Here is a 23,601-nt window from a genome sequence, read left to right as displayed (position 1 = left end):
AATTTTTTAGCAAACGATGGTATAAACATTTAGTTAACATTTAATGTTTTTACAATCTTTTAAGTTATGAATAAATTAAAAATTCGATTTCGTCGAAAATCCATTATGCCGTAAATGTTGCCATATTTTACAAATGTTGGTTAGTTTATTACTATTATAAATAAAATTGTTTACTCCAATCTATCTAAATAAAATTTTCTATTATAAATCTCCTATGGTTATGATGATCTTTTGGTCAAAATTGTGTACCTACACAGTCTTAGCCAGTGGTGTAGTGGAGAGTATATTGCGTATAACAACTTCTCTATTTTTTTGTTGATGCGTATACTTATAATTTGTGATACATGGGTAAACGAGTATACTAGCTATACTATAAACTTCATCATTATAAATAGTATTAATGAATATTATCATTTTTTTCTACAAAAATCAAAAACACCAAACATATTTCCTTATTATCGTGTTTATTGGGAACGGTTATTATTTTTAAATTTTACACATATATTTTTAATTTTATTGCACGGAAATATGGTTTAAAAACCTTTCACACTGCTGCAAGTCGATGTATCTAATAAATCGTGTTAAATTGTATTTTATTGATATTAATTTTGGATTTGTATTTTGTTAGCTAATTTTAATGATCACGGATAAAAAAAATATGGGAGAAGGGTGGTGGTAATTAACCCCACTTATCGTTTTTATTAACAATTGGCGTATACTCAAAACTTTTTTTTATGACTACATCACTAGTCTAAGCAAAAAAAAAAAAAAAAACAAAAAACACACATCATGGTAAAACCAATATATTTTTCGTTTCACTCAGAATCTAAAATATATAGTATATTTGCTAAATCGATTATATTGTAATTTGGAGTATAAAAGTTAAACAATTATATGACAATTAACAGTCCACAAGGCCGCAACTGTTATGTTTATATATTACTATTATGCCTGTTATTGACTTGGAAAATCTTTGAAGAAGAGGGCAAACACAAAAGAAAAATAAGTGTTCCATAAGTTAAACAAAAGAGAAACTCTCTCCTACCAAATTTAAGCATTGTATTAACTGGACTATTAACTCAGTCATAATTATTTAATATGGTGTGATTAAATTTCATTATTCAGTTTGTTATAATTAATCGACAGACGAACACGAAAAAAGAGGTTAATTTTAAATTTTACCGAGGCAGAATAATTTTCAAGGTATTATAAGGTAGGTAAGCAGTAATCGAATAAATATATTTTATGTAACAAATGGCGAGTTAACATAAAATACTTAACATTTTTTATTATTTTCTTTATTTTTTATTTTTAGGTTCCAAGTTTAAGTCACTTTGATGGTTACTTGTATTACACACGAAACATTTTGCTACCTATAGTAAATCTGCACCACAAATTTAAAGGTATGATAATTGAAATTGTGAAGTATTTTACACAGCTTTTTTTTTATAATTAGTAATTTATCAAATATTAATGAAAATTTATATTACTGGGATATAAAGTTAATTGTTGTTCTGCAAGTTAAGTAAACTTAAGTAACTAATTCAGAATATTAAAAACTGAAATGATTTAACAATTAAATGCTCATAATTTAAGTCTTAAAAGCTATTTTACTCAAAATATTCTAAATTTAGAAAAATTAATTTAATATATTTTCGTAAAAAGAGATTGTTAGTTGAAATTTTGAATTACTGATTGTTTTCATATCTAATATTAATAATTATTTTATTTTTATTTTTTAAATGGGGTTTTTTATAAAAAAAATGTAGTCAGATAAGTATGGATCTACCTAATTTTGTCTTTAAAAAATTTTAATTTATAAAAGTGTATTTTAGTTTTATTACGATTTATATTTGAATAATTACTATAATGATATGTATTATACTGCATAAATATTATTAAAAAATATAATGTTATATTAATTAATATTAGTAATTAACATTTACATTTTATATAGTATTGGACCAAAATATCACTGAAATGAATCGGTATATCGGTACCTAAATAAACCTTATAATAATCAAATAATATCACAATAACACATATGTTCTTTTCCATCAGTGTTGGGACTTATCTAGATAGATTTTTGTCTTCTTTTATCTTATTTAGATAAATAACGCTAAGTTATCTAATTACTTATCTAAGATAACATTTTTATTAATCTAGATAATTATCTGTATTTTTGCCAAGATTAGAGTTATTTTTATTTTTATACGGAAACGAATCCAACAAATCAGAGATCATCAAAATCGGTCAAGCTGTTCTTGAATTATAAATTCTGTAAATAACCTGACTTTCTTTTATACATATAGATTTTGTATTCATAATCATAATTTGTGTATTATTTCTTGGTATGATATTTTGTTTATATATTCATGTCGAGAAAATATTTTTGGTATTTTTAAACTTAATTTCTTATTTTCCCACGGAAGTTCCAAATTTGGTATTTGATTTTAGTATATACATGTAACTCATACGCTGAATAGTCATTACTTCACTCTTGGAACCCGTAAAGTCGTAACTACTTGTAGAATAATGAAAAATCATCAAATTAATATTATATGGAAAACAATATTGTGAACATAAAATAATTTTTTATGTATTCTGTATTCATCCTGATACGTATAGAGCAATTTTCATTTTTTTTTTTTTTGTAACATTTTAGTGATTGACTATCATATTGTAACTATCATATCATATTATATGTCCATTATATATAAATACTGCTTAATGGTACACTACATTACTACAATAAACATTAAAACCTAGGTACCTATTGATAATAATGATTATAATTGAGTCTTCATAGATATTATTGGAATATGAAATATTGACCAAAAAATAACATTTTTTAACAATATCTTTTTTTTTTTTTCTAGATAAAAATGAAATTATCTTTTATCTTTATCTAGATGAATTTTGACATATTATCTTTCATCTTTATCTAGATACATTTTGCATTATCTATTCCTAACACTGTTTCCCATAAAAAAAAAAAAAAAACAATTATCTTATATATTATGCTCATTTAGAATTAATAAATGAGGATGACAACAGTAATCGCACTTTCAATGTTATAATATCCTTTCTCATCTATTATAAAAATACTCCGGTCTCAATACAGACTTAAGCTCCAACTAATTTCGTCAATTAGTAAAAATTTTAAAGTGCTCGTTTTGATCGTTTTTATTTATTTAAAATCAAAGTTAATTAGTTGTTTCATTTGAAATTTCCTTTATTTATGTATATCTATTCGTACTGTAGACTTTGATCTTCTAGATACACAAAGGATTGAACACATTTTACGTGTTTATAAAGTGAGAGGTTAAATATACAATTAATACATTTATTATTTTATTTTAATTTTATTATTTTTATTTTTTAATTTATATTTTTATGTATTATTTCTTTGTATTTTTTATATACCTATATATTTTTAATATTATTTATTGCTATATATTATTCTATAAATTTGTTTTATCCTATACATAATTGGTTTCATACCACATACAATATTGTAAAAGGACTAGTTCCGTTGAATTATAAATAAATAAATAATCAGTTACAAATTAGTTTATGGAATAAATACATTTTCTATTTATGCCGCGTTTTATAAATGTCAGCAAATGTAATAATGATACACATAATTTAGGTAATTAGATTTAGAATAAGTGATAATATCAATAAATAATCTCCATTGTTTAACCTTGTGTCTTTCATTGTTGAATTTCCCCGATTTTCCTCATTCGTTATAAAATATAGATTTTAATATTTATAACAGTTTATACAACTGCAGAAGCAGAGGTGGATCCATAATTTGAGAACTGTGGATCAGGCTATTCAAGAGTATACTTATTAGGTCTGAAACTGGACTATATATGTATTGATACCTTGTGATAAAAAAAAAAACAATCTGACCATACTGAATGCGTTTTTAAGTTTAATCCTAAATATTGTTGAAAACGATAACATTTATTTTATTATATGGAATCTTAATCCGACATAAAGATGTTTTAGTATATTATCGTGCTACTATACAATTAAACTAATGGCGTCGTTAAAGGGGGGGGGCACGAAACTGGGGCATTTTTCCTAGTTTAGTATTAACTTCAACCTATAATCGGCACAATTAAATAATTTAAGAAGTCTTTAAGAGGCTAATTTTGTCAATAATATTAACTGTGGGTCAGCTGATCTGACTCCCCCTAAATTTATCTTTGTACAAAAGCTTGAGTCAATTTTTTATATTTATTATAAATTTAAACCACAACACTTTAGTTTATATTTTATTATACAGTAATTTAATACAAAATAAATGAAAAAAACAATCTGAATATTTTTTGAAGAAAAATCATATTTTAGTATTAATTTTTTGGATACTATACTCGTACATATTTTTATGTAAAAATTAAATTTGATACAATTATGAAAAATAAACCATTATTTTAATTTTTATAAAGTAATTTCTTAAGGTTACTTTAGGTTCTTAAGGTTGTCTATTTTAATTTGAAATCTTTTTTCACACAATTTTTTTTTTTTTAATGTAACTATTAACATTTAATACTTTTTTGTTTGTTGCATAATTTGAAAACTACTACTATTTTTTTTAAATTGTTTTAAAAGCGCTATGGATGAATTAAAGAAGGCTTTAAAACGTCAAGCAAGAATACACAATCAAAATACATCTTTTGTCAGCATATCGGCGTTAAATGTGGGAAGAAGGTATAGAATACTCGACTTATCCAAAGTTCAGTCAAAGTTCGGTCTACGTTTATTGGTTTCATTGGAAGGAGATAATATGGTATTGAAAACATATTTACCCAAATCTATAAAATTGAATGATTCATATATTAATGAATTTAATAGTCGAGACAGAAAAACAAATCTTTTTTTGATTTACAAGGGAACTAGGACAAATGGGTCGTACAACATTGATTTTGAGTAATTCTAGCTAATATTGACTATTAAGATAAATGAAAATATCGATTTTTTTTTAATTTTTTAAATTAAAAATACTGTTCTTACAGTTATGATATGGGTATATTTTTCAATATTTTAAATTTAATCTCTGAAAATGTAATGTTTTATGAAATGAGTATTATAATTAGTACATTATGTATAAGTGTATAATTAGGAATATAATATAAGAGTACATAGTATGTAATGTATTGATATATGAAATTTAATTTAAAATTATATATTTGTCCATTATCTAATTATAAATGCTATAATAGCTTTATTGTATCAATTATAATATTAAAACCATGATTTCTGTATTGCTATAACTTGTATTTTTTTTAATATATATATATATAATATAATATAAATAAATAATTTAAAATGTATTAATATAATTGAATATTCTTCAAATTTTTATTTTTAAATTCTATCATGGATGACTAATTTCAGGTAAAAATGATTTCGCTTATTTACATTATATGTCATTATTATTCTAGTACACCCTACAAACACATCATTATTGGAAGGCTATATGTATTTAAGTAATGTATCCATGCACTCGGCTATGCGTTGACTTTGGGTGAATAGTAAATAATCAGTTGCAGGTATGCAGTCCAAACCTATTCCAATGTATTCAAAATGGTGTTTCCTTGGGCGTCCTCTTTAATTTCCAGTTACTATTCATTAAAATATGTCGGTTATAAAATTATTGTGTTGGATGATATATCCGATTAACTTTATTTTCTTTGATTAAATCATCTTATCAGCTATCTTTTTTTTTCCAATTTATTCTAGAACATGCTCATTTATTTTTTTTATTTATTCATCTTATCTTTATAATTTTCCTCCGTATCCATAACTTTAATGATTTCTTGTTATTTGTCTATGTCTCACTACCATATGACATCACACTCTAAGTACATATATAAACTGTACATAGTTATACAATCAGATCATATTTGTCATATAGTAAATTTTAACATACAGTGGCATTTTGTTAAGTCAAAATTAAAGAAAAATGTTATTTGTTTTTTTCATCAAAGTTTTATTATATTATTTACTGTTAAAAAATTTGAAAAATTTTCAGTTTTCATACTTAATAGTCTCATAAAAAATTGCTCTTATGGAAAAATGGTTCGATCAGTGTAAAGTAGAAATGTTAAATATTTCAATACTATTTTCAAATTTTTTTTTTATCTGATCATTAAAGTACCAATATAATATAAATATAATATAATAATAATATTACTACTAATATTTTTGTTAGACATCACATGATAGTTTTGATGAAAAATGGATTTGGTTTGCAAGGGCTTTAATACAATGAAGATATCTGACTGGATTAGCGCATTATAATTGTATAATGTTTTTTAACCTAGGCTATTAGTAGACTGTACACAAAGTAAAATATTAGAATTCTTAATATTATTATTGTTTATTATGTTATAAACAGTCGTTTAATTTTGAAGTGTACAGAACGTTTACCTACATTATTCTTGGAAATGTAATAACCACGTACCATTTACAACTGTATTAATTGAGTTTGTTGAGTATTGATATGATTTCTCTATAATGCTGTATGAATATTTTTCAAAATTAAATAGTTACGTTACCACGCAATTGTGTTAAAATCGGTAATTGGATTCTAATTGTTTTAATATTGTCGAGAAAAAATACAAATGCAATTCAATTACCTATGCTGTATTTAATTTTACTATATATTTAATTATAAACTTGTCGATGACTAAATAATAAATTAAATATTCAATTAGCGACGCCTTAAAAATAATAATTTTTATTGCGGAAAAAATTGAAATAATCTCTAATTTAAGTTAATAATATTAATAAATAAAAGTCGTGTTGCGTTTGGTACAGTGTGGACATTGATTCTATAATCAATAGTGTGGGCAATGTATAACTGAGTAAAATATTATTTAAAAATAACATATTTTTTTTGAAAAATATAACCATTAAAATATATTGAATAGCTTAATAATTAAGCTGTACAATTATTGTACGCATCGTTTAAAACATTGTAAAATCATACAGCCACGCGTAAAAATGAGTGCATACTCATTTTATTTTTGCTGTATGCTTTATGCCTTTTAACAATCAAATAATTTTGTAAGTGATTAATTTTAATTTAGTTGGATTTCATTTGTCTTAGTTTTATTTTCATTATCGTTGATAACTTGTTGCTTAAAGTCTTTGTAGTTGTAGTTACTACTCAAGTAAACCAATAATAACGTATCTGCAAGCATGAGACCAGAGAAAAATAAATACTCGTCTACCTATAAAATATAATTAATAAGATTATCACAACGGTTGTCAACAAAATCAAATGGAAAAGTCTCACTTGTCTATGAAAGGACAAAGCTGAAATAACAACAACTAATAGATTTCCAATCGATTGAGTAAACAAGTAACAGGCTGATATAAATGATTTTATTCTTGGTGGAGCCTATAGGAATATAAACATCGATTATCAATTATGCTTAATATGGTCGTTGGAATATAACATACACAGATCAATGTGTATATTATACATTTATGTATAATCTATACACCAATACACTAATTTATATATGTATGATATATATAGAATGTGTCATGAACATTGAACTCCGTATCGTAATCACAGAGGAGGTACGGGGGTTAATATTCACTTTCGATCTTTTGAACCTATTATTTTCATTAATTTGATTAATGGGTTCAGCTATCAAGGAGGCAGTTGTATAATTAACTGTATAATGGATGTTATTAAATTAGTGAAATACATTAAAAAAAAAAAAAAAAATAAAAATGATAAATTTATATGATACAATATATATCTGTAAAAATTAAGTGATACTAAAAATGAATTTTGTAAATTTATTGAGAAAATTAGTGTTCAACGTTATAACGTATATATTTTTTCATGTGATCATTCATAATTTATTCCAAACTTATTCAAATAAAAAGACTATAATACATCCATTATAGTCACTTACACATAAAGTCAAATGTATTACGCCTTGTTCATAGTTAATACTTGACACTAGTGTTCTTTACGAGAATTCAACCAACAATGGAAAAATTTTAACTCCACTTCTCTAGCTTACCGAAATCTATACCGCATCGGACAATAATTTTAATTTTTTATATTTTTTACTGCTGTCCTTTGTTATATATTTTCTTGATTTTATTTAACATTATAATATTATATTATTTTCTAATATGTAGGATGTACGTACATGAAATGCGATATGTATAATCCACAAAATTCTAAAATATTACCAGTCATGAATAAATATAGTAATGCTACTACTGACAGTATAATACATATATTAAAAATGCATCAATTAAAGTAAATAAATAAAATATTAAAATCAAATATTTTTACTTATTTAATATCATGATAAAATATAATAAATAACTTACTTCAGTAAATGTAAATTCAATCGTCGTAGCTATAAAAATTACATCCGCAAGAATCATACACATGTATTGAGGTATCTGCCATAACATATGCAAATAATTTCCTTTGTCAGTGGCATATAATTTCGACTCCTATAAAATATTTTGATTTATTAACCAAATCTGCCATTGTCTACGTCCTTGATAACATGGACTATGGTTTTTCACAAATTTACCAAGTTATTACTATTGTTACGTATAACAAGTGTATATATTGTTGCAGGCATAAGCACTATGTTCGAGGATATCACTTCTTTGCCACGAGTTAAATTATAACTAAAATTAACAAATTGAAGTTTGTTGTTAGATTTCTCTTAGAAAATCATAAAAAATTTAAGAATAAAAAAATGTATACCTCAAAATATATCGTAAATATTGAATTCTTACCTCCCAATAGCTATGTGTTTAATATTTCCATTTGTAAATGAAGAGATATTATAGGGTATTTCAGATTTTTTTCCAGTGATTTCAAGAGAAAGAGATTCATTTATCTTTACATCATCACTAATTATAACTCTTAAAAATAAATATAGAAAAATCGATATGAAACTAATTAATTAATTAAAAATTATTGAATATATACCTAAGGCTGGGGTGTCCGTTTTTAGGCTTTGATAAATAATCGTAACGATCGACACGGTGTAATATGGCTTCTTTGTTTACAGTAGGTGTTAAGAAGTATGAGATGGACTAAATAGCACATAAAAAAAAAAAAATGTATACAAAAGTGCATCATGGTTAATTGTTTTGTGAATTATTAATGAAACCAAAAACGTGATCTAAGTTTAAATTGATAGTTACTATGTTTCACTGTATACTAATTGAGTCCCTATACCTGAACGGGGAAAAAATAATATACTAATTGAGTCCCGGGTACAAACGAGACATATACTAATTGAGTCCGTGGTTAGGAAACTAATTGTATACGAATTGAGTCCGAGGATTATTTTGAGTAAAATATGAAATAACCATCCAGAGTCCAGGCACAGCGAAAATTATGAATAATAATAAAAATTATATATTTATTTTATAAAATATTAAAAAAAAAAACATTTTTAACCATACCTGTAGAATTTTTTGTTACAGACAGTCCTAAGTCTGTAAAAATGGGAAGGAAAATGTTTTTTTTTAATTTTACGGGACTCAGTTAGTATTAAAACATGGACTCAATTAGTATTATACCTATAATGTCACTGGACTCAATTGGTTTATACCCTAAAACAACCCGGGACTCAATTCGTCATAAAAGGTTATACTGGGACTCAGTTCGTAAGCAGCCCTATGTTTATGGTCATAGGCGTGCGCAGATTCCTGTTTCCGGAGTGCTTTTATTTTTTTTTTGATCACCCACCCCCATGTATAACTCCGTCTTAAAAAAAAAAAAAATAGATATTCAAAACATAAGTAGAAATAAAATTGATTAGAAAAACTTATGTACAATCTGATTATCAATGAACGCCAGTCCTGGCAATTTTTTTCCTTTTGTAATTTGATAAAATTGATAAAAAAACTTTCGTTTTTCCAAAAAAATAGTTATTAGCCCTTAGTACCTACCTAAAAAAAAGGTTCCAGGTGTGGCTATAGCCCTATAAGCCACATCCTTGCGCACGCCTATGTCTATGGTTATTAATAATAAGTAATCACGAGCACTCAGTAAATCAGAAATTTTGAACTTGAAAGATAGATTTTTTTTTTTTCAATCTAAAACTTGCAGACGATTACATATTTATAATTGGTAAATACCCATAAATATTTATAAGCTACGTATGCAACTAATCGATAAACGCAAGATGCTCAATAATTAAAAATAAAATATAAGTAAAGCATAGTTCACCAATTTCATTAATTTACCCTTCCTTTGGAGACAATCACTGAAGCTTCCAGTTTGTCATAATTGGTATATGATCTACAAGAATTATCGAATTTCAGTGTAATATTCATGATGTTTTCTTCCCAAACTGGCATGTACTTGAAATTGACAAAGTCCAATGGCCCAATAGTTCGGTTGTCCGGCAGTGATGATTTTACATGAACGTCACAATCGAAACCATTATATATATTCAGTTGACTTTCATCAGACGGTATGACAGTGCTTTCGCCCTTATAACAATAGGATTGAATTCTTGGTTATTATGGGGTGAATGAGATAATAAAATAACGATATAGGTGGTTCACCATGTTTTCCCGTTTTTCTTATGTTGGATGTATTGAAAACCGGCTAATTACCGCAGACCACCCAATAGATATATATTAGTATATAGATATTAGTATTATAAAAAATAATAAAATAAGACTCACGAAAATCTTATATTGAACAATAGCAGCGAGCAGAAAGGCCACGACCGCCATTGAATAACTAAATATGAGCTTTTGCAGTGGTCTTCGTATACCAAATTTTGCCAAAAATGGGAATAAAATTGAATTAAAAGAAAATATCAATAAAAGAGCGCAAAGCGGGTGAATGGTCTGCATTTGATCAGGTTTGATCTCCCAATCGATACTATCTATTTTACCGTCCATTAACATCGCTTGTAGCGTCCACCGCGAACCCTGCAAACACAAATAAAATATTAAATAAACGATTAGGGTTTTCGTAAACGTTTTTTTGATAAATAATAGAATATATTTTTTTACTTGTTGCTCATACAGTGCCCAAAATACTGGATAAGCAATGTACGTGTACAGAACTTCCATTGCTGCTTTAGTGTCAGTAACTTCGATCTCAGAATATTTATTACTGGAGTGGTCTAGCCAATGAGCTTTATCGGTAGACGAACGAGTACATTTTTTTCGAAGAGAATACTTAAAAACAAAAAGTCACTGATGTATTGCATTACTAAATTAAATTACGTATGTGTTACAAAAGTGGTTTTCGGATTTTATTGTTGTTTGCCCTCAATTCCAATTTAAATTTTACCATAATATTTTACTGATTATTGAATTTATAGTATCGTTATAATACCCTCCTCCTACAAATATTATTAAAGTATTTGGGTTGTTAATTCACATACTTGAGGTAAGAAATTGAATGACTTTTCGTCTTGAAATTTACCAATGTATTTGTGGATACTTACAAACACGCACCCGATAGTTTTGAAGATTACATGATTCTCTGGTTTTCTTTTCACGTATAAATGTTTTCCAAAAAAAAACACAGCTATAAAAAATAAACTAAACAAATATACAAATCAAACAGGAATATGGGCTATTTGGGTATTTGAAAGTGCCTTATATTATTTTATCCAAAGAGGTTATTGTTTAGTTTGCAAATAAATATTCAAATAATTCGTACTTCTTTTACCATTGAACTATTGTTGTAAAATGTAAGTACCATATTTGATGTAGGTATATGACGTTTTGTAATGGAATAGAAAAAAAAAATAATAATAACATGAAAAGCTTTGTAAAATAATTAGACGTCGAGAGGAGATTACCTATTGCTATGGTCATCAGTAAAGATAGAACGCCAAATGCTAATGGAAAGCACGTATCTCTGCCGAAACACTGAGTGCTGTTCCTTAGCTCGGGAGAGATGAATGTCGAAATTAACGAGCCAATGTACACGGACGTCACGAATCTGTTGAAGAATTTAGTAAGTTCAGTTTGTTGCTCGGGCAATTGAAATTGATCTCCACCGAACGAACAGACGCAAGGTTTTATACCGCCTGTTCCTATTGCAATCAACACCAAACCGACAATAGCAATAAGTCTACATTAGAAATAAAAAAATAATTATTATTATTATTATATTATTATTTGTTAAATATTTATTATATAATACAAGTAAATTACAAGGGTTTTTAGGAAAAAGAAATTTCACTTGGTATGGTAATTTTTTCACCGAAAGTATGTTTATAAGTACCCACACCTATGTGAAAAAAACGTTCTTAAAAATGAACACTGAATCGCGATTGCGTTTTGATTCACCATACTATTTTCTTGATTCCATCTTAAAGATAATATTCCATAAAATTCAATTGTATCGTATATTTTAGTTAACAAGCTTATCGGAGATGGTAAAAATAATTAGGGTAAGAAAAAGAAAATAATATTACAATAGTGAATTAAAATTGCCAAAATTTGAAAAAAAATATTTTGAAATACTATTCATATAAATATAAAATAAAAAATTGAAAATGAAAATTTTAGTCACATCATGAAGTTATTATTATACGTAAAAATAATGTATTACCTCTGACTATCGAGGGTAAAATTGTAGGCCATCGAAGCTGCGGTAAGTATAAAATTACCAATTACATAAACTATTGACAGTCGCATAATAGTCCTGCAAAAATAATAAACATTGAACATGTAAGTTCGACAATACTTATGAGTAAGCACTGATAATAGAACATATTTATAATGATATAGTTTCGTATCTTTACTTGTATTTTCCCCAGTAGGAATCAGCTAATACAGCACCAAATATCGGCATGAAGTACGATAAAAATATAAAGCCATGATAGATCATAGTTGAATAATCGTCCGAATAATTTAATACGGTTTTAAGGTACAACACTAAAATAGCTGAAATGTTTATGATACTTAATACGGGTCAATGAATTTAAATCAGATAATGTTAATGTAACAAATAATATTATTAATAACTAATAGTACCTACCTAATAATAATAATAATCATAATTATGGGTGCTTATATGTTTATAAATGTTACTTGCATGGATATTTATATTTTTATAAAAGTAGTAAGCGAAATATTAATTTCATATTTTTTTAGATTCAGGTATATGAGGTGTAGTTAAGGTAAAAATGTATACGTAAAAAAAGTCCAAGTAAAATTGTCCATACACAAAATATTTATGTATGAAAATGTTCATTTATAAAAATATCCTTATACAAGCTAATTTTCAAACAGTAGTAAAAATAATAAAGCTATTTAAGGAATACAATTTTAATTATTATTAGAGCAAGATCAACAGAAAGGATTATTATAAATAATTAATAAAAATGTAATTAATATTAATTTTGATAATATTTTATTATTGTTTGAGTAATTGCTTTTAAAAAGTTCTCAATCGATATATTTTAATTTGTAAAATCCGAATATAATGTACCTACTTTTTTTTTGTATATAAATGTAATATTTTATTTTATTTATGGTTTTTCGTTAATACTGAGTAGGTATGTACATTTCATGTTAGTTTTTAAAATAGCTTTGAAATTAAATGAATCATGTTTTGTACAATTTCAACGAATTTTTTGTTTTAATTCATGATAAATTGTGTAAGTGTGACAACAATACACAGTCTATTTTTATTTTTATTTCACAATATTACTTCAGCCATAACACATTTTAAAAATATGCAAATTAAAATTGTATTACTCTCTGGCAATTTTGATACTTGGATATTTTTTTAAACAGACATCTCTTTTGCACGCAAATTTTTATCGACTAAACTAATGTATTAGTATTTTTATCGTTGTATAAATACAAAAAGGGATAAGTATTTGACAAAATATTTTAGTATAATAAATATAAATTATATACGCCATTTACATTTCTGAAGAAATTATTTTTGAAGATACGTATAGGTAAAAATAATAGTACATCCAAACATTTCCGATTTTATACCAACTAATTAATTAAACATTTTATATATTTAGTACATTTAATTTAGCACTGTACTATAAAATTAATATATCTTACTTCTGAGTCCATAATAGTTGAACCTTTCACACAGTTCATCGCCTACAATAAACCATACCGATTTTGGAGATTTCTATAACATAAACATAACAATTGTATTAAATATTTTAATAATATACATAATCAATATTAAAGTCGGCAATAATAATTGTATAACTTTAATACTGTATTAGTGAATTTACTACATAATCGCATTATATTTAATTTCTACGTTCATGTCTACACTTGTATAGCACATAATATTGTGCGTATAACGGCCCACTTAATGTAGTTCAAAATGAAGTTTACACAATTCAATTTTAAAGTGTGTACTAAAATATTTACTATTTTTTTTTTTTTTTTTATGATTTCTTATATTAAAATTAATTTAGTATTCATTCGTTTATCTGTAAATGTATATAAAATAAAAAATAAAAATATTTTAGCTTATTATTTTTGTACTACGAAAAAAGTGTTTCGAATTCAAAGTAGGATATAAAAAGAATTCATACAAACATGTTAAAATAGTAAATGGATTTATCTACGCGCTTGAGATTATAGAGTACAGAGATCTATTAGAATATTTGTTTATCCTTTATGACTTTATGAGTAACGATAATATGGATAAGAAAATGAGAAGGTAAATTTGAATTCACTATAAAAAACACATTTTTAGAAAAATCAAATTGTTCTCATGTGTAAAGAAAAATATTAAATATCTCTAATTCTTCCATTATAATAATTAATAGGTCAAAATTAGAGTACAAAGTATTATGTTAAATGATTTTTATCATTGGGATGCCGGTTCTACCAAACTATTCTAAATCGCTGCAAAATTAAGTCTTTTAACTCCCCAAAAAATAATACATTTATAAACAATTTAACCTCCGAGTCATTCCTCATTAACCTTTCTCAATTCATCCTGTTATATGCTGCAGCTACCAATCCGCAAAATTCAAATTTAAATTTAGCCTTTTCAAAATTCTAATCTGATTTAACCTCCATTATAAACTCTTTTCTTTCTGCTATTTTAATAAACAAATAATTATGGCTTACTCCCAATTATTTCTCCTGTTATATACACTAATGTTGCATCTCTTTTTCTTATCTGATATTATTAATCATATTTATTATTATATCATTGTACTTAATAACTTTAATTATTACTTAATGTACTTATATTATTGCATTACTGTGTTTATTAATATTTTAATTTTTGAACTATAATAGTTTTAACTGAAAGTTCTGAAAAAAAAAAAGAAAATAAATAAATAAAAAAAAAAAAGACTTTTATAACTTAATATAAGAAAATAAAGTTAGATAGTTATGTTTATCATGCAATATTTATTTCACCGTACTATATGATTTCTTGTTTTAATTTTTTTTATCAACTATAGGATATAAGTTATTATTTACATATTAATTTCCACGTTTTATAACCAATATAATGTTTCACCAAATTTCAATAAATTTCTCGAATACCTGTATAAAATAGGTGATAATTTTCTGCTTGTTGATATTATGAAAATTACAATTTCGACTCCATAGGATATTTGTGTTATTTGTATTATTATATATACCCGTAAATATTTAAAAATATTGAATATTTTCCAATGTATTCATTATCTATAACTATGAGATAAACGTAGTGATTTTCTAACGTAAGCAACACTCTTATGGAAACGCTAAACCTGCATTTTTGTCATAATCACGTTATCTTTGTTTCTAGCCCTTTCAATGCTGAAATAAATTTATCTTTAAAATATGTGCTGTGCTTAATAAATTTTAAATTTTTCAAGAATTTCAAATTTCTCCTTACAAAAAGTTTAATTAACATACATTCCGAAGAAAAAAAATGTAAAAAAAAAAATTAATATTTGACCGTGTCATTCAATTTTTTACTTTCCTAAGCCAGTGGTTCTCAAATTTTACGTATTTCAAATTTCATCGAAACAATAAAACCACAGTGAATAAAAAAGACAAGCGTAAATTTTCATAACAAAGTCACTTGATTTCACATAACCAAAATATAAAATGTGTCACGATTAAAAAAAAAAAAAAAACAATTTTATTTATAGATAACCATGAAAAACAACAAAAACTATTATCATTGCCAAGGATGCAGTATCATATTTATTTTCTGGTAGTCACTGGAAATGACAAAATATAAATTCATTCATAACATCTTTGGAATTGAACGGAAACAATTTTTTTTTTTCAATTGATTTGTTACTTTCTTCCCTAGATAGCACTGCGTATTTTGTTGATGTAGTAATTGCACCTCATTTTATAATAGAGCAAAGCGTATACGGGACAGTAGCAGGCCCGAGAAATAGACTGTTGTCGCGTATACGCGACAGTAGCACTGAAAAGGCTAGTTGGCACATTTTTATTATCTATATAATGTATATGCTCCAAGTGATTTAATGATAAAAAAATTTTGTAAATATTTCACCTCCGAGTATTTAAATTTTTAACGATTAAAAATTATACTAAAAAAAATTTGGTTGTGATAGTAGAAAAATACAAAATAAACACTGATTACAGTACAATTATTACATGGGTACATTGATTAACGGTGAGCAAAAAAATAAAACGCATCCGGAGACTTAGATTATAGATTCAAGACAGTTAAAATGTACCGAATGTAAGAGCGGAGAAAAAACACTACATTGATACTTGCCAATTTATTTTCGATCAGTTCCATTTCGACGTTCGACTGGGTAAAAGACATTAGAGACAAGTTTTGCAAATCCGAATCATTTGAGAACTATTGAAATATTGACCGATTTGCGTTACATAATAATATTCATCGGTCTTTGCGGGTTGAAAACCATTTAATTTAATCGGCTGTCTCTGTATACGAGGTATTCTCCGTGTAGTAATAGCGCAGTTTTGTGATCGATTTAAAAGAATTCGATTCGTTGCTCGAGCACCGCGAAAAGTAAGAATACGTAATATAATTTCGTAATATTTCGGTAACGGTATTTGTGGAACACTATTCAAATCCATCGAAATCATTTCGGGAACGCGAGTGGTCTTATTTATCAGTTCCACTACCACGGTTGCACCGCAACAAGTATTCCTAGCCGCCCACAGCTGTGCCACGTGTCCGGCCGCGGCATCGACTGACGTTATTTTTAGGTGTGCGCGGTGAACATAATGCGTAGAATTCTTAATATTTTAACAACATTACGTTTGCCGGATTATTGCCGATTATTTTTATCTGAACGCAGCGCACTTCATTGTGAGTAATAATCGGCAATATCATTCATATCACGTGTAACACGGAATCCCACCAGAACCAGATTAAGGACCTACGGAGAAAACAAGTGTTGCCGCTTATTTCCCTCCGCCGCATAACCAGAAAAACATGTTTTAGTATTATAATTTATTTACGTATTCATAAATTCATCTATTTAAACAATTGATAAAAAGAGATTTAACTCAAATTGAAAATATTATGCAAGTAAACATTAATAAGTTAAATAGTTGAAATCAGGGCTCGTAAGCTTATGCGTTTGCATGATTTTTTTACTATATCGGAATACATGCTAAGTGATAAACGAATCGATTTAATAGCAATGATAATAAAAATGTAGAATAGATAAGTAAATAGAGTATGTTTTTGCATGTTTTGTGTGTATTGGTATATTTTGCGTGATGTAAATTCAGCAAAATCGTTTTTCGTAAAAGTTAAAAAAACAAAAATGGATCAATAAACGCTAGGACTCATTCGTATTTACTTTGCATACAAAATCTTAGTTTTTTATCAGTGCGTAGCAATCCATGTTGCAACAAAGGTGGATTTCGACGTTAAATCGTGCTGAGTCAGTCTTTTGAGTCCGGCTCATTACAAGTATTTTTATTTTTGTATGACAGGGTTTTATAAGTTGAAAACAGTACCATGGAAATAATGTTATTGCGTATCACTACTAACCTCCTCCTATCGATGTTTGCATTGCAATCAAGCAATTTATTTTCAATCTAACTTGTGTTCATTAATTATAATTTTAATAAAATGTAATCGAAGAAATAAAATATAACTTTTAAAAATATCATTGGATAATTCTTATTATTTAAAAAAATGCTCATACAATTTTTTTTCGTGCAGATTTTAAATGCATATAAATTGAGTCATCGCTAAGACCTATAAAAAAGGTAATGGTTTCGGGCATATTAAATTAAAGAAAATCTATCGTACCAACGTTTCGCGATATATATACATATATAAATTACATTTACTGATCTCATATTTTTATTTATTTCTTAGCGCAAATATATGTCAATGGGCTATCGAATCTGCAGAGCTAAAAAGTTGAAGAAAGAGTGATAATTCTCGAAAAACTTTGACGGCAGTCGATGTGAAGCAGCCATTTGTGATCACCCGATATCCGATGATAATTGATGAGTCTACAATAAAAAAATTCTGTGACGTGGAATCAAACAATTTGGAGAAGGGCTTTATAACTGATACCGTCTATACCACCATCGACACCATAAATTATCTGTTGTTTTTTTTTTTTGAGAACCAATAACGAAATCGATAGCGAAATCAATCGTAGAAACAACTGAAGTGACCGAAATCGAGTTTAATATGAATGAGATTCCACTGGAGGAGCAGTACACACAAATGGAAATCGGAAAGACAAATAGTCAAACAGAGTGTGATAAACCTCAAAAGACTTCGGTCGTGCTCGGTCCTGTAAACTATCAGAGAAAAATAATCAATAGTAACTCGAAACGGAGATAAATCTGCACCTTAAAATTCCTTCGATGTGGAATCGAAAGAACACGAACAAATCGTATCAATGATTGACACCACCGCTGCCGATAACCGCTTGTGTTCTCATCTCGAACCGATAATGGTACCGTTTGTGGAAATATCTAATGTGGAGAAACAAGATATAAAGTTGTGTGCCGAAGATTTACTTGTCATAGAAATACGCTTCGAGGAGACATTCAATTTTGTTACAAGTGTAATCAGAAGTACAAGTACAATCCTTCACAAGAACTTACGTATTAAGACCGTGGTCGAACGTGTCGAGAAAGGCCTTACGACTGACAACATCGACAACACCATCTACCACCGACAATCAATTTTTAAGTCGTTGGGAACTGATAACTGCACCAGCCGTAGAGGTAGTAATTAACGAGGACCTACCAACCAACATTGTAAGCAATAGAAAATAATTGAGTGAAGTTCTTGTTGAGGTCCCAAATGAAAAAAATACAAGCCGCAGTGCAACGTGCTAAGATCGAGTTGATGGTTGATGAGATTCTAAAATGTAGAATATAAAATATATTTTAAATATTTAATGTACATTTTGTTTTTTTTTTTTTTTAGATTTTTTTGGAGAGAACTAAATAAAACCTTAACTTTGCGAGCATATATCCCATTAATTTGTGATAAATAATTAGTTTGTAATTATTTTAATCACAAAAATATCACGTATTAAAAATAAAGGTACTCGTAAAATATTTGACATTATTTTTAATAATTTTATACTTTAGGTAAAAATGTCGTAAAAACCAATAATACTTAATTTCAAATTTTTGAAATTTGCTCCTATTTGGTTAATTTTAAAAATAGAAAAAAAATTTTTATACAAAAATTGTTTGAAAAAAATTGGGATTGCCATTAAAAAAAAAAGTTAGTTGTATTGCGCATGCGTGTACCGTAAGTGTTAAAAATTCGACAATACTTGAAAATGTTTATTTCAGTACTTCCTTAGGCCTCTGAAATATTAATTTCAATACAAGATAACCTGAGATATTTAGTGGTACCTGAAGTCGTGATCACGCGGTATTCAGAGTGAAATCAACGAAAATAAGTGTAATTAGTATTGATCCACAAGATTAGTGTGTATAACCTGTAGTAACTTTTGAACGTCTAGACTATACATGTCTGCCATTAACGAGCCTGCGAGTACAACGATTCCAAGGATGTATATTATTGATAATCTAATAATTGTTCTAAAAAAAAAATATTTAATTAATGATTATGGTAGCATAATCGTCGTATCGTTATGCGGCATAGAAATCACTATTAAATTTATTACGGTACAACTACTACATTATTATGTACTTGTATTTCCCCCAAAATGAGTCGGCCAAGATGGCTCCAATCAACGGCATGCAAAACATTAGGAATATGAAACTATGGTATATTATTGTCGAATGTCATTATTGAACTTCATTATTGTTGTTAGGTATAATACTAGGACGGCTGAAAACATATTATTTTAAATATTAGCTGGGTTAAAATTAATAATTATTTAAAAACGAATTATTCACATAATTCTTACTTCTAAAACCGCAATAGCTAAATCTTTCAAATAACTCATTGAAAGCGATCCACTACGTAGACTTTGGATATTTCTGAAACAAGAAATAATAATTTCAACAATACAATTTAATATATTTTTATCTTAATAAGTGCAATATGCGGTTATTAATGTGATTATTTTCTTATGAATATGTTGGCCATAAATAGTTTGAGTAAAAATGATGGAATATACTTATCTATGTTTAGTATAAAAATATAAAAATTTGCAAAAAATAACAATTTGCATGTTGTAACACAGCATTTCATCATAGTTTGAGTATGTACTATACTCAAATGTTAACATTTTGCTAACATATGGGCCGTTTACAATTTATCTATAATATCATCGTCTGGTTTTTTTTTTCGAAGCGTTGAATTGTAACTGTTCCCTTTTTAAATTATTAAATGAACATATATTTATAATGAATTAATGACTAATATCACGATCTAATTAGGCGTATAAAACTTTGAACCATGTTAGGTACATTTAGAAATTTACGCTTACACATTTTATCGTCAACAACAGCTTGCATTTTAAGGATCCAAAAATAAAGGTGCACAATAAAATGTTCCTTGCGGAATGCGAAAGCATCAATATCATAATATTACGTAAAAAAAAAATACTACGCCGAATAATCGTCTAAATTCTAGTGACAATTAGGATACCTAAAATTATGGTTATTATTTATACTAAGTGATCATATTTACATAAGTGACTCAATCCTTTCCCCCATAAAAAATATATCCAAATCATATATACTAATGATGTAATGTAAATGGTTAAATTATATTAATTATTACAACTTAATACAACTCGTAATTATTCATTTATATCTTTTTTCAGTCCAGCCACGGTTCGGGTTGACGATGATTGTTTTGAATTTATCTTAGTATTTATCTTAATAACATTGTTATAGACTTTAATATATTGTAATAAATAATTCAGCATAATTTGAGGTGGTACATAATATAAATTACCAAAAGTTCAGTTATAAGTTTATATAAATAAAACAAAATTGACAGTTAATATTTGGTGAGAATCAGAGGAAGCGGGTTTATGGAGTGGTGTATCATACGACTTTATCTGTATTTTATGTTGCAGAGTAAAATATATTGGTTACTCTAGTACCTAGCTAAAGTCGGATTAAGTACGGTATTTTATTTGAGCCTTGAGCATTTTTACAGTAAAATTGTGTGGTCCATGAGGTTGCTAGTAAAATATTAAGGGTGGCCGGACTAATACTTAGCTACGTGCCTGCTTAATAAATGTTTTAAAAACGACGCACAGTTTATCCTCGTTGGACTGTAGAGTTTTTAAAATACGTGAGAACGATGTTTTATAATAAATGTGATGTTAATCTTAACCGTAACAATATATATATTACGAGAATACATTTTATAATGAAATAAACCAACATTTTATAACTCGTTAACATTTAACAAATTATTATTTCTTTACAGTAAATGTTGATGGACATTTTATGTATTTAAATTAAATTTAGAAAATTAATTATACTTGCCAATTTATATTCAGCATCAGCTGAATCTATTTTCACGTTATTATTAAATTTAAATTAAAAATACGGATAACGAAAAAACTGAACTTAATACTTTTTTTTTTTTACTTTTATTATAATTAATTATTTTTTTTTAAAAATGTTGAAATGTAAATAGTTTAAAATGACTTTTTTCCCGAATCTTTCGACCGAACAACACGTCAGAAATTATTCAGCTTCTCGAGAATTATCTGTCTCTAACAAATCTAAATATTGTATTTATATAAAATCAAATTATATAAATATGTGTTCGTTGGTGCACATAATTTGAAACTGAACATTCTAAATAGTTCTATTTAACTGATAATTGTTTTGATTGCAGTCGCTGCGCTTTTATGAAATGTATAGACGGTACTGCTCTTGTTGGACGTTGTCGCATATATACGCCTTATATTCTGTAGAGTTAAAATTCTTTGAACCTAAAAAACTTGAATTTTTCACAAATCGAATAGAGTTAGTAATACATTATTTTAGATGCATTTTAGTTATTTTCGATTAATCGTATTCTTGATAAGTTAAACTATAGTATCCTTATAAATGTCAACGAGTGTTATTTGATTGTTTTGGTATATTTACTTACAACAATACGAACCGTAACACCTTCCTACATTATTGAATTGTAAACCTATTGTTGAACAACTCTTAATTGGTTTTTCACATCGAAACCGAAAAAATATTTTACATTAATATTACATAACGTATCGAAAATTCATAATTTTCTTACAAAATGGTTAACACTAATTTATAATTTTGAGTTTATACTGTGGAATTCGTTCTTGATGGTACAGCTCTGGATAGTAGTGTTTGCATTTTAAAAGTTCTAAAATAGTTTATATATTCATTTAAATATTATACGATACAACTAATAAATAACAATTAATTGTAAAATAAAAAATATCGAACAATATTCAGTTTAGTTGAGATTTTAGTTTTTGATAGTCGAAAAAAAAATGATTTATAGATTACAAAATACTTATAAATTACTAGCGAAGTAAGGTATATATTCAGCTAACAATGATTTTTTTTTCATACCATGCATTCATTTGTTTTATTGTAGTACCTATATACATTATAATATCAATATGAGAAAAATTATTGTTGGAATTGCTTTAGTATATAAAATTAATATTGTATTTTAACTTGTAATGAGAATCAGATACTACACGTGTGTTTGTGTACGTATAGAACAAATTATATTAAGGCATAATAATATTACTGATTATCAACAAGCTATAATAACTTTATTTACAGTAAATTAAATCTAGTGGGTATACTGACGAGTCATCTCTTTAACTTGAAAACTCCACGTCAAAATTTATCCGAAAAACTGCTGACAGTACTACGTCATGGCAACTTTATTTACAGTAAATTTAATCTAGTGAGTTTACCGACAAGTAATTTCTTTAACTTGAAAACCCCATGTCAAAATGTAACCGGAAAACCAAGAAAGAACAAAACGATTTTCGCAGAGTTTATTTTTAACAAATCAATTTGTATTTTATTTCGTCTAACTCAAAAATTGATAAATATTTAACTACACAAGTTTCACGGTATATTATCCATGTGTGTACCCGTTGATTTGCCATTACTCTAGTGCATTGTCTGCAAAGTGTAGAAGTTGCATAGAAACAACGAGCAAACTCATTAATATTCATT

General features: G+C 26.8%; 2 protein-coding genes and 1 pseudogene across 3 annotated transcripts; 1 reads left to right on the top strand and 2 right to left on the bottom strand.

Moving 5' to 3' along the window:
* The first annotated feature begins 1,136 nt into the window (after positions 1 to 1,136).
* On the top strand, positions 1,137 to 5,033 carry LOC112688588. 2 transcript variants are annotated; one of them, XM_025561860.1, is made up of 3 exons: positions 1,137 to 1,213; positions 1,316 to 1,403; positions 4,624 to 5,033. In XM_025561860.1, the coding sequence occupies exon 3, from the start codon at positions 4,628 to 4,630 to the stop codon at positions 4,943 to 4,945; it is 318 nt and encodes a 105-aa protein (XP_025417645.1). In that variant the 5' UTR covers positions 1,137 to 1,213; positions 1,316 to 1,403; positions 4,624 to 4,627; the 3' UTR covers positions 4,946 to 5,033. The 2 variants fall into 2 exon arrangements, with proteins under 2 accessions (XP_025417645.1, XP_025417646.1); XM_025561861.1 differs by having other exon boundaries at positions 1,141 to 1,217.
* Positions 5,034 to 6,740: 1,707 nt separating this feature from the next.
* LOC112688556 (peptide transporter family 1-like) lies at positions 6,741 to 17,188 on the bottom strand. Its single transcript, XM_025561811.1, has 15 exons — positions 16,745 to 17,188; positions 14,083 to 14,155; positions 12,801 to 12,942; positions 12,608 to 12,700; positions 11,850 to 12,124; positions 11,490 to 11,572; positions 11,050 to 11,217; positions 10,714 to 10,965; positions 10,267 to 10,515; positions 8,999 to 9,105; positions 8,803 to 8,931; positions 8,592 to 8,691; positions 8,380 to 8,508; positions 7,316 to 7,420; positions 6,741 to 7,250 (listed from the first exon to the last, which is right to left on the bottom strand). Exons 1-15 carry the CDS (start codon positions 16,793 to 16,795, stop codon positions 7,098 to 7,100), a joined length of 2,109 nt encoding a protein of 702 aa, XP_025417596.1. The 5' UTR covers positions 16,796 to 17,188; the 3' UTR covers positions 6,741 to 7,097.
* A 2,713-nt stretch (positions 17,189 to 19,901) lies between these two features.
* Positions 19,902 to 20,922, bottom strand: LOC112688605 (annotated as a pseudogene).
* Positions 20,923 to 23,601: the final 2,679 nt, after the last annotated feature.

Source organism: Sipha flava, unplaced genomic scaffold (genome assembly GCF_003268045.1).
Source record: "Sipha flava isolate LNK unplaced genomic scaffold, YSA_version1 39_pilon_pilon, whole genome shotgun sequence".
NCBI classification, from domain to species: Eukaryota; Metazoa; Arthropoda; class Insecta; order Hemiptera; family Aphididae; genus Sipha; species Sipha flava.
Note: the sequence above shows the minus strand (reverse complement) of the source record. Positions and strands in the feature narration are given on the sequence as shown.

Excerpts from the sequence above, each read along its gene's own strand:
- LOC112688556 (XM_025561811.1), bottom strand. The coding sequence starts at position 16,795 with ATGTCTTTTACCCAGTCGAACGTCGAAATGGAACTGATCGAAAATAAA. Across the intron at positions 14,156-16,744 it reads AACTGATCGAAAATAAATTG|AAATCTCCAAAATCGGTATG; the intron begins GCAAGTATCAAT and ends TTTATGTTATAG. Across the intron at positions 11,218-11,489 it reads AAACTATCGGGTGCGTGTTT|TATTCTCTTCGAAAAAAATG; the intron begins GTAAGTATCCAC and ends TTTGTTTTTAAG.
- LOC112688588 (XM_025561860.1), top strand. The coding sequence starts at position 4,628 with ATGGATGAATTAAAGAAGGCTTTAAAACGTCAAGCAAGAATACACAAT.